The sequence below is a fragment of the Sturnira hondurensis genome, unplaced genomic scaffold, assembly GCF_014824575.4.
Source record: "Sturnira hondurensis isolate 20B ecotype Veracruz unplaced genomic scaffold, ASM1482457v3 Scaffold0020642, whole genome shotgun sequence".
In the NCBI taxonomy this organism is placed as follows: domain Eukaryota; kingdom Metazoa; phylum Chordata; class Mammalia; order Chiroptera; family Phyllostomidae; genus Sturnira; species Sturnira hondurensis.
The window spans coordinates 1,361,512-1,379,043 of NW_028093273.1; the positions used below are offsets into that span (position 1 = coordinate 1,361,512).

Sequence of the window (17,532 nt, forward strand, 5' to 3'; positions counted from 1 at the left end):
AGTGGGTGAAGTCACCTGAGTCCGGCATACACGTATACACTCTACAAACCACACCCTAGTGTGAAGTGGAATCAGTAAGGCAGGAGGAGGTCAAACAGAGAGGGCTGCACGAAACCATGCAAAGAAGCTGAACTTCACCTCAGTAAGACATTTGTTCTTAATTAAAAATGTTCAAGCACCTGAGTGCTGTCATTTCTGCATTTAGTAAGAAATACCTGGTAACAGTAAGAAGATGGATGGCAAGTAAGCAAACCAGAATAGAGGGAGCAAAGGTAGAGGACTAACCCAATATTCTAAGGTGAAAGATACTCAGAACTTGGACCAAATACCCTTCTTGCTATTAAGAATCACTAGCCACATGTACCAAACAAGCCACTCCCCCTCAGAACTAGAAAGAACCTTTAGAAATCATGAGACCCACAATCCAGTAGTCCTCAAGCTCTGTAACAACTAATCAGCCAACCAATCAACCAAAAAGTCTCTCCGTTATTTCCAAATGCCTACAAATTTCCAAATGCTGCCTGGGCTGAGGAAACTGGAGTGCTGGCACTGCTATACCAACCACGGGCCAAAGGCCATTACTATAACCAAGAGATAAATGTCCTCTACCACACTCTAAAGAGTAGTCAGTCTGTCTCTCCTTGGTCACACATTCTCTGAAAGGTAACTTAACTACCTCACAGATAAGCTTTTCCCATTTAGGAATAAAGGACCCTAACACAGAGTAGAAACTTCTTGCTGGACCAGTGTTTTGCCTCTAAATTCTCCTCTATCGGAATGTACTTCAAATATTTGACAGCGGCATAATACATGCTTTCAATTTTCTGTATTCCAGGTTGGACGCCCCCAGGCCACTCATTCTTCTGGCTGCTCCTCTGGTTGTACCCAGAGCAACTAGACAAGATACTCCAAATAAGGCTGAGCAGCTCAAATCTGAGTGCCCCTCCAAGTCTAGTAAGCCACAGTAAAATCCTGCTGGGCCTTTTGTCAGCAACCCTACCATGTTTATTGACACAAATAAGCTTTAAATTTCACCAAAACTCAAGTCAGCCTTTTCTAAACAGTATTCTAGTAAGTGTTAGTCCCATAATAAGTTAGGTATTACAAAACAAGCAGCCAATCCCACCAGGTTTAATTTTACCAGGCTAACACCTGGTAAACTACCCTGGGCTTCGAATCTCAAAGAGTGAGTATGAATGCAAAGCTTTCCAAAAAATTTCCTCCCTGGAATTTGGGATTAAAGCTCTCAGGAGCACACCCTGGGATTTGGGTTTGACCCTGGGGCAGATGATTCTTTACTGATATATCCAATAAGCTCTAGAAGTCGCTTTCCAAGAGAACTTTCTGCAATGTTGGAAATGTCCCAGGTCTGTACCAATAATAAAGTAACTACACATGGATGGACACAGAGCAGTGAAATTGTGGCTCCTGTGACTGGGAAACAGAATTTTTAACCTTATTTAATTAATTTTAAATTAAATCTAAACAGCCATTTGTGGCTATGGCTATATTGTACAATGCAGACCCACTTTAAAGTATTTTAAAGCTTAGCTCTGGTAATAAGCTAATCACCACCTAACTAACTGAAAGGCAAAAAATTACCCAGTTTCTCAAATGCAGTTCATTCGTTCAGACACATACCCATGAGGAGTGGGGCAGCTGCCTTTGGGAGGAAGGCTACATTTAAACCTGCAAGGAAGAAAGACCCCCTCCTGCAACCCATCTTTCACTTGCAGAGGGCAAGCAGGCCATCATGTCACCCACCAAGTCCTCACCCAACATCCAATTGTCACCAAAATGCATAATCACGCGGACCAAGCCAGTCAGTCAGCCATGAAACATGGGACAGGAATATTCTCTCTGATGCTTCACATTCAGTATTGCGAGAAAAAAACTGTTAATGAAGTTATCCAATGCGAGAATCAGAAAACTGGACCAAATCCCCTAAGCCCCAACCCAGGTGTACTTAGTCATTCCTTAGGTATGCAACGCTGTCACGATACATTAATCAACACTGACAAAAATGACCCTGACTGGGAAGCAGGTGACACTGTGGAGGCTGCTGACACTTAATGATTTCTGAAGGTGGTCTTCCGGGTGTCACTGCATACTTATCAGGAGATCTCTGGTGATTTTAGCCAACCTCTCCCACATCAAACCGTGTTATCACAAGCCATTGATTTCCTTACAAAGTTAACAAGCAATAAGACGAGTTAACCTGGTGCCATTATGAGGCGAGAACACTGCCACCAGTGCATGTAACCCACTGTATTTTGTTCATTTCCTCCCTGAGGCACAATACGAAAGTAACTGATCGTTTCTCGACGTCTATTTTACAATTATTCAGTACGTGCAAAATGTGGTTCAGAGTAATGCAGCATCATTGTAACACAGGTGCCAAACCAGGTGTATCTGAGACGCACCCGTATCTCATAGCGTAGAAAGGGTGTTTTTGCCATCAAATGAAGAGGACCGAATGCACAGCATGTCAAAAATAGAACTTCACAGACCATTTGATTCGACTAGTTATTCTAACCTGTTTGAATTAGAATTTATATAAATGCATATAATCATGATTATGCGATTGTGTATTGTTTTCTATTATTTCAATGAAATGTAGAGCACCCAAATAAACCCACAGAATTCTCAAACAAAGACTACCTGGTACTAATCATCACAGCAGCTAAGAGGACAATAAATCCCATGTTTTGAGTTAAAATTAAATTTGCATCAGTGAGCATTCACGTTGGGATGTTCTCTTTCCCTAGGTAAATACAAGAAAGCTGACATTTTCACTCCTAGTTGTTAAATATGGTCAAAAGAATGATTTGGATTATTTCATTTGTTAAATCAGTATTAACAGATGCAAGGAAAAAGAGCGGCACGCTGTAAACCCCGGCCTCCAAGGCGGGTTCCACCAGGACCAGACTCCAGGCCTCCTCAAACCAGCAACCTTTATGCAGCCCTGTTTCTGCTTCAGTAACTCAAAGAACAAGACAACAGCTATGGAATTACACAGAAGTTGGGGAGTAGGGGAATATTCATTCTCCATGGCACTGAAACAAGTTGTAACTATCTGCTGAAAACAAGGTTAAAGATGAATGCTATTTCTCCAAAGGTAACGATGACCAGGGGTTTAATAAATGGGAATTAGGAAGCCACTGGTCATAAGAAACTGCTTTTATGTTCTTTCTCTCTCTCCATACAGCACACATATTTCAGGTTACTTCATTCTGTGGTCTGGAAATGCTTTGAGGCCTAAGACATTAAAATGGATTAAGTCTGATGCTGCAAAACAGTTAACCTAAGCTAATTTTTCTGAGATGTCTTATAATTCAGAAAACAAAGAGGTACTTATCCGATATATATCTTTCAAAATTCTGGGGGTGGGGAGCTGTCAAAATTGTGTACCCCATTTTCTCCAGATCAAAGACAATACATACTCACAATAATATGTCTGGATGTCTGAGATAGGCAAGGGGAAAAGTTACAAATCAAGGACCTGCAAAATGTTCACTCATGAAGAGAGATTTTCTTAACAATAACTTCCAGTCAAGTAGCATTCTCCTTCCAGCCAGTTTACTACAAAACAGGGCAGGCCTATGTGTGATCTGCTACGTTCCACCCTTCAAAAGAGAGGTGTCTTTAAGAGTCTCTGTATTTTGAAAAATACAGGCATAAATACAGGCTGTGCACGTAGACCACAGGGCCCGTAACTGTTCATAGGGGTTCCTTTCCACCCCCTGTGAATATATGAATGCTAAACAGTACCTGATGGGTGTTCATTTCCTTACAATTCAGACTTTGGAGGAAACTTCTATAATAAGAACTATGCATTATTTATATTTTGTGATAAATTAAAATATGAGTTGTACTGATAATAACATTAGAGCTAGAGTTTTTCTTTACTTTTTTTCTTTTCTTTTTTTTTGGGGGGGGGGAAGGGTAGAGAGAGGAAGGAAGGGATAAAAAGAGGGAAGGAAACAGCAATGTGTGAGAGAAACATCAATTGGTTGCCTCTTGCGCACCCCTAACTGGAGATCTGGCCTGCAACCCAGGCATCTGCCCTGACTGAGAATCGAACTGGCAAAATGCTGTTTCAGAGGCAGATGCTCAATCCACTGAGCCACAGCAGCCAGGGCAGAGCTAGAGGTTTTCATGTAAAGATATACAACTGGCTCAGTATGACTTCCCTTTAAATCAACAATGACAATAATAATAATGACCACTATTTTACTTTATGCATAGCGTGAGGTCTAGAAGAAATTGCTAAGTTGTCCTCTGATATCCCATCTCTTACATTAGTAAAAAGTTTAGGTGAGCAGAATTCTAGCAACTGAACTAGGACAACATTTCCAAGTCCCCCTTGCAGCTAGGTGTGGGCAGGTAACTAGGTGTGTTCATTGCAAAGTGAGCGAAAATATGAGTATCTTCCAACATCACGTCCTAGGGGGTGGGGGAAACCACCTGCCCTTGGTCTTCTCCTTCCTGGCTGGGGCAGGATACAGATACGATGGTGCCAGTGATAATAAGCATCAACACAAGCGGAACTGAGTTCCCAACATCATGGAGCCACCAAATTAGCCACAGCAGCTTCTCTGCAAACTGTCCTGTGAAAGAAAACAAGCTTTTATCTTAACTAACCACTATTTCTTTGATCTGTTCAAACAGCCAAATATCCAGCTAGGTTCTCTACACTGTCACCAATCCACATATAACAATTCTATACTGCAGATACACAGTGCAGGTTTCCCATTATATGGACGAGGAAGCTGCAGCCAAGGAAGTGAAGTATTTTACCCAACACGATAAAGGCTGAGTCGTGACTGGGCTCTAGGTCTGCTTGACCCTCGGGCTCTTACCACACTGTCTCTAACACAACATGACTCTTCCAACGAATTCTGTCTGTTCCTTGTTAGAGCAGCAGCAACTTTCTGAAAAATACAACTGTACCCTGAGGAAAGAAGATTTTCAACTATAATAAATTTTCACCTATAGCCTATCAGGGGTTTGAAGTTCTCAAAGGTCTTAGGAATACCTTGCTGATCACCATGAAACATACCCTGCCTGTCTCAAAAATAAGCAATTTTATAATCTAGGAAAACAAGCATGCAAAAAACACAACTTCCCTGTAAATCAGGTCCTCAGAAAGTGCCTAATATTTCATGTTCAAGCTAATAGGTTAAATACACAATTACAGCTTTACCAGAAAATAAAGTATCCCCCTCCCCTGAAAGCTGGAAGTAGCCCCTAACCTGCAAGACCCAGCGAGCTTTATAGGAAGTCTGCCAGCCAGCTAGCTCTGCAATTACCTTGAACTCCTCCCACTTTTTTACTAAGTCCTTTCTCTCCGAATGTCTTGGGACCCAAAATAAGCTGGAACAGAATCCATTCCCCAGTAAAAGGAAACCAAAACTGGCATTTTTATCACAAGTGCTTTACATTTCAGTACATATACTATACGTTATAAAGATGGGGTTATCCCCATCATTCTATAGGAATATTAAAGCTCAGGTAGATCAACTTTCCCACCACAAAGCCAAATTAGCAGAAACACTGCACCTTGCTGCCAGGGTGTAACAAGTGGCACCTGGAAGTGAAAACTGTAATACAGTTTTCAGTCTGCATTAGAATCCCCCTTACAGGTATGTTCTTGGAAAAGGAGGAGGGGGACACTAGCAACATGTCTATTTACTGGCACCCTTTAATTTTGCTAAGAGCCCACAATGTCTAAAGGTCTGCAAAAGCAATACCCTGAAATCACTGCGAAAAAAAAAAAAGACCATCCACATAAACTATGTGTAAACATAAAACCAACTTCCACTAAGGAACCAGGTGTATATTTAAAACAGCCAGATCCCAAATGGATGGAGAAGTTTGTTTTTCTACCTAGCTTTGTGGGTAAAACAGACTCCCTCCAAAACCGCTGCTCTTCTGAGATGAGCGCTACAAGTTGAGCGCCATGAAGAGGTGTCACCTAATGGATGGACCTCTGCTTGTGGGCATTACGTGTTTGCTAAATGCGAAAAATAATTTTTGGGGCTAGAAGAGAATCATTTTGGAGGCCACCTAATGCCTCACTGAGATTTCTAGCTAGTGTCAAGCCCTGGGTTTGGTTTTAATTTACATTTTTTCCTCTATCAGAAGGACATTAGTGAGGAAGAAAACTCACAATCTTCCAAAAAGCAATGACTAAAAAGGGGAGGGAGGAGTCCAAGTCTTAAAACGAAATCTAGAGCTTCGCTGCTCTTGCAGCCAGCCTACTGCTAGTAAACATCAAGAGGTGTTTACTATGTGCTGAGCTGCATGTGTAGAACCCCACATAATCCTCAAAGTGATCTCGTGTGTTCCTTGCTATTATTAACCTCATCATGCAGATGAGGAAACTGAGGCTTAGAGAAGCAAATCACTTGCTAAAGGTCACCCAGCTTAACTCGGCTATAGTAAGCCACTCAATCTGTAACAGGGAGGCCAAGACCCGACCCACATCTGACTGTCATCTAACACAACATGTCATCATCCTGGCATCTCTGGCTTATGGAAGTGCCAACGGGGAGCTGATTATTTATAGTTTCTTCCCTGCAAATGAAACCCAAAGTGGGATAGAGGAGAGTTTCCCATGTACTACTTTGAGATTTGCCCTTTAAAAAAGAAATTTGAGGGCTGCAGAATATAGATTAGTCTTTACCCAGTCCTAAAACCCAGAAGGAAAAGGGAGGGAAAAAAAGCTTTAGACAGGTAAAGACTCACTTACAAGGTTTCTCTAAATTCTGATGTTAGGGATCCTATAAAATTTTAAAGACTATCAGTGACACTCACTTTAATGACAACAGTTGGCAATGTCTTTGTTTAATGCCCGGGACTTTGGAAGTAGTCGTATGTGAATACAACAAGTCCATCATTAAAATATATACTGACTCTAATTTTTAGAATTTTTACAAAATGTCTTAGTGAAATCTAATGAGAAAATACTTTTTTCTGTGATTATTATATCCACATATGCACATTGCGTACCTTTGATCTACAATTATACAATTTATTTCTAAAAGTCTTGCAGTTAAAACTAAACTGAATAGTTGTCATTCAGCACTATAGAGTTTTTTAATTTTAGAAAATGTGTTACATTAGGCACAAGCAATGAAGCAGGTACATTAATGAAGCAGGTACATTAATTAGCTCATGGGGGCTAACTTAAAAGTAGACTTCATCTACATGTATGTAGATTTACCTCTTGTTTCTGTCAAGTTAAAGAAAAAATGTCTCCAACCATTGTCCTGTAGCTTATACACTAGTATTCAGGGAATGTTTTCTCTTTCCCTATACGTAATCATTTAAGTTTTAAATAAAAACATTTCAAAAGAAACTCTGATACCACAGCTGCCGTTTTGGCAGTGAGACTGTCACACACGGAGCTGGTGTTAAAAGATCAGGTTAGGAGCCTTCAACCCTGGCTCCGAGTGAGCCTCGCAGCCATGCAAGAGTGATTTTCCAGGCCTCTGAAGAGACGGGAAATAGAATTCATCTTCCTCTAATAACCTGCCTCCTCCCCTCCTTCCAGATTATGTCCATCAGGCCTCAGGGTAAAGGCAAAGAGTCCGATCAATGCTCACAGAATGCCCAGAAGAGGAAAGAAGGTGGGTGATGTTCAGACACAAAACATCAGAGAGGACTGGATTGGACACGAATAAACACGTCTGTGGCCCACACATTAGAAGCTATAAANGTTAGGAGCCTTCAACCCTGGCTCCGAGTGAGCCTCGCAGCCATGCAAGAGTGATTTTCCAGGCCTCTGAAGAGACGGGAAATAGAATTCATCTTCCTCTAATAACCTGCCTCCTCCCCTCCTTCCAGATTATGTCCATCAGGCCTCAGGGTAAAGGCAAAGAGTCCGATCGATGCTCACAGAATGCCCAGAAGAGGAAAGAAGGTGGGTGACGTTCAGACACAAAACATCAGAGAGGACTGGATTGGACACGAATAAACACGTCTGTGGCCCACACATTAGAAGCTATAAACACACCTTGGGAAACTGGCGGGGGGCGGGGGGGAGGGGGCACGATTAAATCCAAAGTAAACAGAGTAAGAGATATACACAGAATTAGGATTTAGAAAACCACAACATGGGTCACTCATTACACATGAATCAAGGATTTCAACCAAGAGACATCAAAAGTAGTGGGGAAATAAATAGTGAAGGGTAAGATTATGATGCCTACCTGCTCCAACCTAAGGAAAAGGAGAGAAAAGGAGCTGCCAGTACCTCCCCCATGGCTTTCTTCTACAGGGTACAACTTTCTCAGCCAATTAATTCCAGTCCAGTCTTGCTCAGCACCACCTACCATTACGCATTTTGTTCCTACTGGGCCTGCTTCCACGAACAACATAACACGTGGGAAAACAACCTACTGGCGAATCAGCTCCACCCACACCCCCAAGACCTCCTTCCACTTCTGAATGTAACACTGCAGATCCTGCAACAATGCCATGGGAAGGAGCTGTAGGGTAATTACATGTAAGAGGTCTGTGCCTGCAGAGGCCGAATGCCACCAAGGGATAATTCACACTTTTCCTTCTGCCTTGGCTGTGACTCCTCAGCCTGGTTACAGCTCTGTGGGTCACCCATTCTTCCCATTCTCCATCTCCATAAAGCAAAGCTGCTTCAAGAAGCACCTCAAGCCTTCCTAAAGAGATGCAATTAGGCCCCTTGACTCTTCTTCGCCTTTCCAGCTAACCTAGTCACAAGCAAATTCTGTATGGAAATAGGTAAATGGGAATAGTGGGTGGTGGTTTTGTGGTAACAGCTAAAGGGGGAGAAAGACAATACATCCTTTATTGTTTGCAATCCAGAAGAGCATCTGAATTCAGGATTTTAACTCAGGTGCAGGGTTGGTGATATGAGCTCCCTAAACTCCCCAACGTGGGTGTATATATATCCAGTGAAAGGTACCCATGGTTCCTGAGGTATAACCCAGTTCAGACCAAATGAGAAGTCAACATAGGACACCACATCTCTTTAACATGCATGCATGCACAAATGCCAACTGCACTCTAACATCATTAGCTCATGCCCACTGGTACACAGGAGATGAACCGCTCTCCAGAAAAGCAGCAGCGCAAGAAAAAAGAACTGAAGGGTAGGAGGAAGACAGTGCCTCAGTGCCTTCTATCCCACAATACATAGCACTGCGGCTGCAAAACACGGAGATATTTCTTTAGTTAGCTTCTTCCTTCTCATGGCTGATCTTCCCTGAGCAATGAAGGATTCTGTACTCTGAAAGCAAAAATTACCCCTTTTCAGCACGTTCACCTCAACTTTGCAACTACCAAAAGCAAGTAAGCAAACAAAAAGAACAAAAAAGCCACATGGAAGTCACCACGCACTAGGAACGCACCTCCTCATTCCAACGTGTGTGCATGTGCGGACAGTGTGCACTGCCAGAGGAAGCCGCATGCCGGCCTTGGCATAAGTGAAGTTTGGGGCACTCAGAGCAGTGAATCCACTGAGTCTGTCTTGCATATCTTTTCTCAAATACACAGGCAATATAAAGACTTCATCAAGTAACAAGTAACTTTTTAAGAGCTGCTACCCAAAAGTTGCATTAGTTTACTATATAAAGTACTTTTTATTAGATAAGTCTTCTGCCAAAGCCTGCTGCCCAGTGACACAAATGTAGCACAAACTTTTGTCCTCTAGGCAATCTTCCAATCTACCCTATTAGATGCCACTAAGGAGAACAGTCATAATTCTGAGCAACACTACATTGTCCAATGACAGCTAAATATTTTAACTGAATTATCCTTTGCACATTAGAAAGTATTTCATTATATAAACACAACCATATTCCACTGAATGTTAATAAGGTATAGAAGTAGGAATACAAACACTGTATGTTAGAAATGTGTGATATAAACACCAAGAGACTGATAAGGCCAAAGCATCAGTCCCCCGATCCCTTTTCTGCAAAACCACTGAAATGGCACCTTTTAGCCCAGTGCCTGAAACCAACTGCCTTACCTCTTGGGACAGGAAAGGAATGACTTGTGCACAGATAGCGTTCAGCCTCTTGACAATCTCTGCCTGCAAAAAAAAAACCAAAAACAAAAAGTCAAGAAAAGCAATAAAGAGAACAGTCAGCTGGTTACAAATTCCCAAAGTATTAACAGGATGATATTAAAACACACTTTATATTCTGGCTGTTGTATTTCATACGGAAGAGGAAAACTCATCAGCAAGCCCATTAAAGGGAGGCAGTGACAACAGTGCCACATTAATAGCACAATTTATTAACCAGAATTCATCTTAAAAAGTCAACCTTCAAGAACCAGGACAACATAAAACGGAATTTAATTTTCATAACTGGAAATCAATTTTCAAAAGCCTGCAACAGGATCCTTACTCATTCTAATGTGATTTTTCATAAAACCCTAAATTTTTAGAATAGTAAATATACATTCTTCTCTATACCCCAACTTCTTCAATTATTACTCAATGGAATTTTATAATCAAGTCCCCAACCTCCCAAAAGAACAGTACCTAACCAACCCCCAAAAGTTCATTAATTCAGATCCTTAGTAATTAATTACTGAAGAATGATACATGTTCTTCAACCATAAAAATTCCCAGGTGTATTCACCAAGATTTTCTGTACGAAGAGGCTTTGAACACGCTAAAATCTTCCTACACTTAGCAGCAAGCACCATGTGGGCATACGAAGACTAACCTCGGGAATATCAATCAGCATTGTACTACTTTTTTGTAGAAGTCCCAATAATGTCAGATAACAGATTTTTCTCTAATAATTTTTGTAAGTATAAAAGTTTACACCAATAGGATGCTAGAGTAAGGTGGAAAGAGGGGTGGGAGGGTGGCCGCCACACTCTGTTTTCTTTAAAACTTAACCCAAAGCTTCACCAGTGGTCACTGTAATTCCTCTTATCAAATGGCTCCTTATAGACTTTGGCATGTGACATGTAAACACTTTTTCAAAATACACATATAGCCCTGGCTGGTGTAGCTCAGTGGATTGAACATGGCCTACAAACCAAAGGACCACAGTTCGATTCCCAGTCAGGGCACATGCCTGGGTTGCAGGCCAGTTCCCAGCAGGGGACGCATGAGAGGCATCCATACACTGATATTTCTCTCCTTCTCTTCCCCTCTAAAGATGAGTAAATAAAATCTTTTAAAAAATACACCTACATATGAAAAAGCTTGTATTTTAACAATAGTGTGGGCAAAAGAAGACGGGTGTTGAGAGAGAGAAAACAAAAAACAATTACTATACTTGAGACACTCTTAAAGTAAATTCCATCAGGGTTAGTTCCTCATTTTGTAAGAGGACAAAATGCTCTTCTTTCTTACAAAGTCATTGCCAGAATGACAGTGACACTCAGCTTGTGCAACCCAGGTTTCCTTCTTTCATCAGCAATCCTTTTGACTTTACAGCTAAGCAGTCTTTTAAATGCCAGCACCTTAAAAACTTTGCCAGGCAAGAATAAACACAAATTTACCATAAAGTTTCAAAACCCAAGCTTTCCACTCCAGTTCTGCATTCCTAACAGGACGGACAAAAACCCAGCACCAACAAGCAGAAGTGAGTGAGGACCCAACTGTGCTGACCTGATTTAATTTACGGCACTGGCCCCATGGAGCATTTAGCTCTCCTTTAAGAATGCTTAAACCAGCATGAAAAGCTGCAATGGGAATCACCGAATCACTCTCCAACTTGGACGAACACAGTGGTTACGGGGTGAAATTCCAGTGTGAGCTGAGAAAATAGAGGGGCATTTGCCCGTCTAAAAGCACGGCATCTCAAAGGCATTTGGTTGTTGAGCTTTTTGTAGGGAGAGGTGGAGGGGGAGAGAATAAAAGATAATGAGACACTTTGGGGCAGACCAAACTGATGATTCTAATGCTTAGAACCATCTGCCAAGCATATTTTCCTCATTATGTTGTTTACATAAATAAAATAGTCCCTTGCTAGGAGGGTTGAAAAATGTGTGGGCACATAAGAAAACTGAGTTCTTTAGTTTGCCTGCATAATCTAGGCAATAAAAACAACTGAGGAAACTTACTCAGCTGGCAAAATAAAGACCAAGAGATATGTATTTGACTCCTTTAACTTTGGACCTAGGCTATTTTAAGTCTGACAACTATGAAAAAAAAATCTATAGTTTCTTAAAAATAAATGTAGAAAAGTTATTTTATTGGTTCATGTATATTAACACACATACATAACAGAAAAGTGGGGAGGGCGCCTCCCAAACATTTTCTTTAGAGGCCCCCTTTTGTTTAAAAAGACTTCTTAATTTCTTTAAGTTGTCATGCCAATGGATTTTCATGGTCAGGCTAATTGGCAGCAGGGGGGTGGGGTGTGTGTGTGATTTCATAAAATTAAGCCGGTCATTCCTCACTTTGAAAGCTAAAGTTGCCTCGGAAACACTGCTGCTTTCACGGCCATCTAATTTCGCTTCTTTTGTCCCACAGGACCCAGCTTTTGGGAGGCATCATTTATTTACAGGCCTTTCCACTGGGCTTCAGTGATCAGCCAATAATACTGTGGACACACACTTCTAATGGCCTACGTTTTGAAACTGAGTCTAATCTAATGGCGTGAGGCCCAAACTCCTTTTCCAGCACAGCCATTAAAGGATGTAGGTTATTGCTGTTGTCACCATTGATATTTGTCATTGTAATGTAATTAGGGCCCTAAAATGATGCATTACAGCCCTTGGCATAGCTTCTATTAAAATCTTTTCTTCTGCTCACTGAACTGCGACCTGCTTTCTGATGAATAACAGACAGACAGCTTTAGGGTAAGGAGCAAATTCATCAAAGAAGTATTTTTCAGCTTTGGGGAAAGGGGGAAATAGGCAACCTAGAAGGAAGAGCACTAGGGAGGAAAAGCCACAATACACATTTGAATTTCATCTGACCACTTGAAATTCTGATTGTGTCTGATGAATCTTGCTTAGACAATAATTCCCAGTCTTCGAATCACATGGTTAATCAGGGCTCTAATCTGCTATCCACCCGCCTATGCCAGCGCTGTAGCTTCCAATCAAATTTACAGGCGATGTGGCTCATGCAGCCCCGAGCCAGTACCTTCACAGATCGCCGTCTAAACAGGCAGGGACTCTGAAATACTGCTGTTAGGGATACTGGATGTTATCAGAGTATTCGATGCTTTATGGACATTGACACTGCTAAGTACTGTCTTCGGTTGCCCATTATATACCAAAATAGCATTAATGGCCCCAATAAAAGAACAATTGTTCATGTCAAAACATAGCAAAAAGATTGTGTTTTGTAGCCAGTTTGTCAAACACATTAACAATTTTTGACACTTCAATTGTGTCTTTCTCTATCCATCAAAACATTTAAAAAAAGGTATACATATTTTCCCACCCTCAGCTCATTACCATTCTATATTTCATCCTCCTGTCATTTTCCACCTTTATGCCACCCCTCTAATAAAAAAGAACCAATAAAAATAACTATCCCCAATTAAAAAATGACCCGTTTGAGCAAAACATTTTAGCAAAAGGTTAACTAAGAAAAGGCATTTTATGAAAATCCCCTTCCTATGCATTTAACACCTGGCCCATGAAGGCTGACAAGCTAACTCTACAGCAGTGAGGCCAGTGGCCTGGTAGCATCAGTTATGAAACAAACACACTGAGAAGAACCTTTTATCCTTTTTTCTTCACACTCCAACTCAAGAACCAACAGAAATGCATCAACGACCTTGCATCATGGAAAAGCAAGGCCATGCACTGACAAGAATGCCACCATTCAATCACTAGATTAAAAAGCAACAAATACCACTAAAGCACACTATCACAAACTTATTTTATCGCTTATATAACAAATTACATGAGTCATTTAAGACAAAAAACTAGTTAAGCCTACACAAATTGAATTACAACCTCTCAAATACTTCTAGTACAATAAATCTCAATTTTATTTAGATTTCCGCCAATATAATTTCCTATACAAAACTTAGACAAATTTTATTTTAACCACGTAATAAACTTGAGAGAAAATACAGATGACTTTACATGTATCAAAAGCTATCACTTTAAAAAATGTTTTCTTAGAATTTTTAGCCTCTCACTGAAATAGGAAGAGCACTATTAGAGTATTATTGAAATGAAACAATAACAAAACATTATTAGAAAACCATTTCAGCAGCCAACCAGAAAAAAAAACAAACAAAAAGAACAATAACAAAATAAACCCAAACTACTATAGTTTCAGAAAAACATTCTTGAATAATATTTCACAATTAATTCGTTTTCTACAGCGGTTTCTCTGCCAAAACTTCATTTCAAAGATGACTCTATTTTATTATGTGTTTATCAAGAACATAATACCCACTATATATAGACACTTTAAAAAGTGAAGAAAAAATTCGTTCTTATTCTGTCTGAAATCTTTTGTGGAGTAAATGCCAATAAATCTTGCAACTCTCTTTTATCCTCCATTTACCACCGCAGACCCAAGACCGTAATTTTAACTCAATCAGAAAATAAATTATCTTGATTTGTTCATCTATCTACTCCAAATTTTCTGAGAAACAGTGTAACATCTGAAACTGATCTTGCCCGCCCCTAGATTTAAAACTTCAGGACTCATGAGTAGAAATTCTTCCCAACTTTAAAATCCACACTAAACACACAGGAAGTACACAAGTAGTACTACTTCTCTACCCTGACAACTCAGTTTTTATCTTGTTAACCAAACTCAACTTCCCCAACACATATAAAGGATAACACTAGTTTTATTTTATTTTAAGGCAAACTGGAATAAGGCTTAGCGATTTTAGATCAAAAGTACTGTCAGCGCTGCTAGTGAGCTGGTATAACCAGGTGCCTAAGTTTTATTTGAGTTCAGGTGGTTTTTTTTGCGGATAATATTTTATATTACTTAATAAAACAATAAACTGAAGTGATAACATATTAATAATCAACTTAATAGGAAATCTACAGTTCCCTAAAGGAGTGGTTCAAACTACCAAGACTTTTTCTTTTAACAAAGTATTAACACATCGTAAAAGCTCTCATCATCCCACTTGGTCCAAGGAGGAAGAGGTACTGTGTAAGGAGAGCTCGACTGGAACTGAAAGCACCAACATTCAACCATTTGTTTGCCCCTTACCCCAGAGTGTCACTAAAGCAATGATTCTACTGATGTTAATACCTTCAAGCGAAGTCAGCCTGCTTTTTATTTTGAACTCACGCGTGCTATTTTCCTATGTGCTAATAAGTACATTAAGTGCACACACCAAAGTGCTCCATCTGTTTGTCCTAACAAGATACACATATGGGTGCTACAGGAAGTAAGAATATGCAGGACACAATGTCTTTCCTGGAGAGTAAATAAAACAGTACACCTCCTTTCATAAAACTATTCCAATCTGTCCCCAAAGGTGAGGTGCTATTTTACTGAAGAATTTTTGCAATGGTTAGAAAAAAGCACCCATCTCTCACCTCTTAAAGCTTTTTAAAAAATCTTTAAGGGAAATCCCAGATATTTGCCTATTATTGTACCTCCATCTTCCAGGCTCTGGTTATTGTTTAAACACTGCTTCAAATATTAAGAGTGATACATTATCAAGGCTGAGAATAATGAGCACTGTGCCTGATGTCCAATTACTTCTGCAAGGGCAAATCATTTCAGTACCCAGGTCTGAAAAACACTGTAACCAATGCAATCACCCTTATGCTGAGCTCCACCAGAGGGGCAGGCCAGGGAAAATGGAAAAAAGATGGGAGGGAAAAGTAGGATGTCAGGAATAGGGGAAAAAATGTCTTTCTTCATGAGAAAGACACTTAGCCCTCATGGAACAAGGTCGGGCTGGTCACAGACCCTGATCACTTGGACTACTAAACACCCAGCCCCAAGTTGGCAAATGCCTGTCTACTCAGCACTCCTGTGCCAGCAAACCCTGCCAGCTACTTTTTGATTTCTCCTCTCCTTTGTCCCTCTTGTCAACTCTGAAACTGAATCTGAATCTCCATCTACCTCTCTCCCTTGCTCCCTCCCTCCTTCTATCTCTTCCCTCCTCCCACTCTTTCCTACTGACATAAATGTACAGGAGCCTTTTGAATGTTGATTCACAATTAAGCATTTTGATAGTTAGCTGTTAACAGAGGAGACAAATCTTCTTTGTGCCCACTGTAGGTGAAGATCATTCAAACTGTTTTTCCCCAACATGATCTGTGTGATTAAAATATATGTGAGAATTACCTAAAAAGACAAAGAACTTTGGATACTGGAATACAACCAAAAAGAAAAACAACAACATTAACTTCCTACCAAGTTCTCATCAGGGACAGTTACCACCGGGAAACAACAAGGCACCTTTCACACATTGAGAGCCACGCTATACTTCTCACTCTATTTTCATAGGTTAGGCTAAATGCTTCCTTTTTAAAAAATTTATCTCCATTTTTCAACAAAGCTTCATCAGTATACACATTCCTCAACACCTCCTTTCCTCTTGTCCTTTCTGTTCTAGCCTCTTCCCAATTATATAAAATTTCAACCCTCTGAGGCCACAACTGCCAAGGTTCCCTACCATCCAGCCCCTCAGACTGTGTTTGTGCTTTGATCAATAGGCAGCTCTTATTAAGACAGAGAAGTGTTGCTCTTCTGCTACCTGCAGTTCTACTGCTCTGCCGACGACTCCCACTGCCAAACAGGCACGGCAGACAAGTGAACCCATGGACACCGGCCTGGGCAGACCACAAAGGAGGACAAGCAAAGGTCTGACCCCGCCAGCAAGAAAGACGGGAACGAACAAAGCGTGGCAAGGATGAAGCCTCCTCGGTCTGAACTGCCGTCCCCAGACCTTCCCATGGCCTTTCCCTCCGCATCACTGCAGTCTCCACCCACACGACACCTCCTCAGACATCTTCACCACCCCTCATCTACGGCCCCACTCCCGCTGCCCAGTTTTCTTTTCCTCACAGCTTGTATTATAATCTCCTAAAATTAGCTGACATGTTTTATTTTCATGAACTTCTCAAATTTTAATGTACTTCTCAAACTTCTCACTAATCACATGGGAACTGTGTTCGAATCCAGCCTGGAGTGGAGCTGGAGTGTCTATACCCCTAACAAACTCCAAGGTGATAGGATGCTGTGGGTCCAGACAACACCCTGAGAACTAAGGTCCCAAAGAATGCGGGCTCCATGAAGGCAGAGCTATCTTTGTCTACAGCCTCAGAGCCTGGTATGTGAAAGACACTCAAAAATATTTGGTGAATTAAGAGAAGAAACTACAGCTTGTGTTAGGTGCTTCGAATCTCCAGAAATTAGGGATTATTACAGCAAAACCTGCTTAGAGTCTGATTTGGTTTATTAACCTTCCCAACACACATCCTTTGTGGCATTTAGGATGCCAAGCTACTCAAAAATAGAAGTAATCACAGTAGGTCTCCCCAAAAAATGCACATTCACTCTGGACAATTCCTCACTGGTAAGTAAATGATTAAAGTTTCCATTCTGAAAACTCTGCAGGACAT

At 40.8% G+C, this 17,532-nt stretch overlaps 1 protein-coding gene across 8 annotated transcripts in view; it reads right to left on the reverse strand.

The window, feature by feature from the left end:
• LOC118976042 (transducin-like enhancer protein 4) overlaps positions 1-17,532 on the reverse strand; it is a 148,489-nt gene that overhangs the window by 101,602 nt on the left and 29,355 nt on the right. For all 8 annotated transcript variants that reach the window (XM_037030305.1, XM_037030304.1, XM_037030301.1 and 5 more), the window contains exon 5: positions 10,016-10,078. In XM_037030305.1, the coding sequence (XP_036886200.1) occupies positions 10,016-10,078 (63 nt within the window). The remainder of the gene's footprint in view (positions 1-10,015; positions 10,079-17,532) is intronic.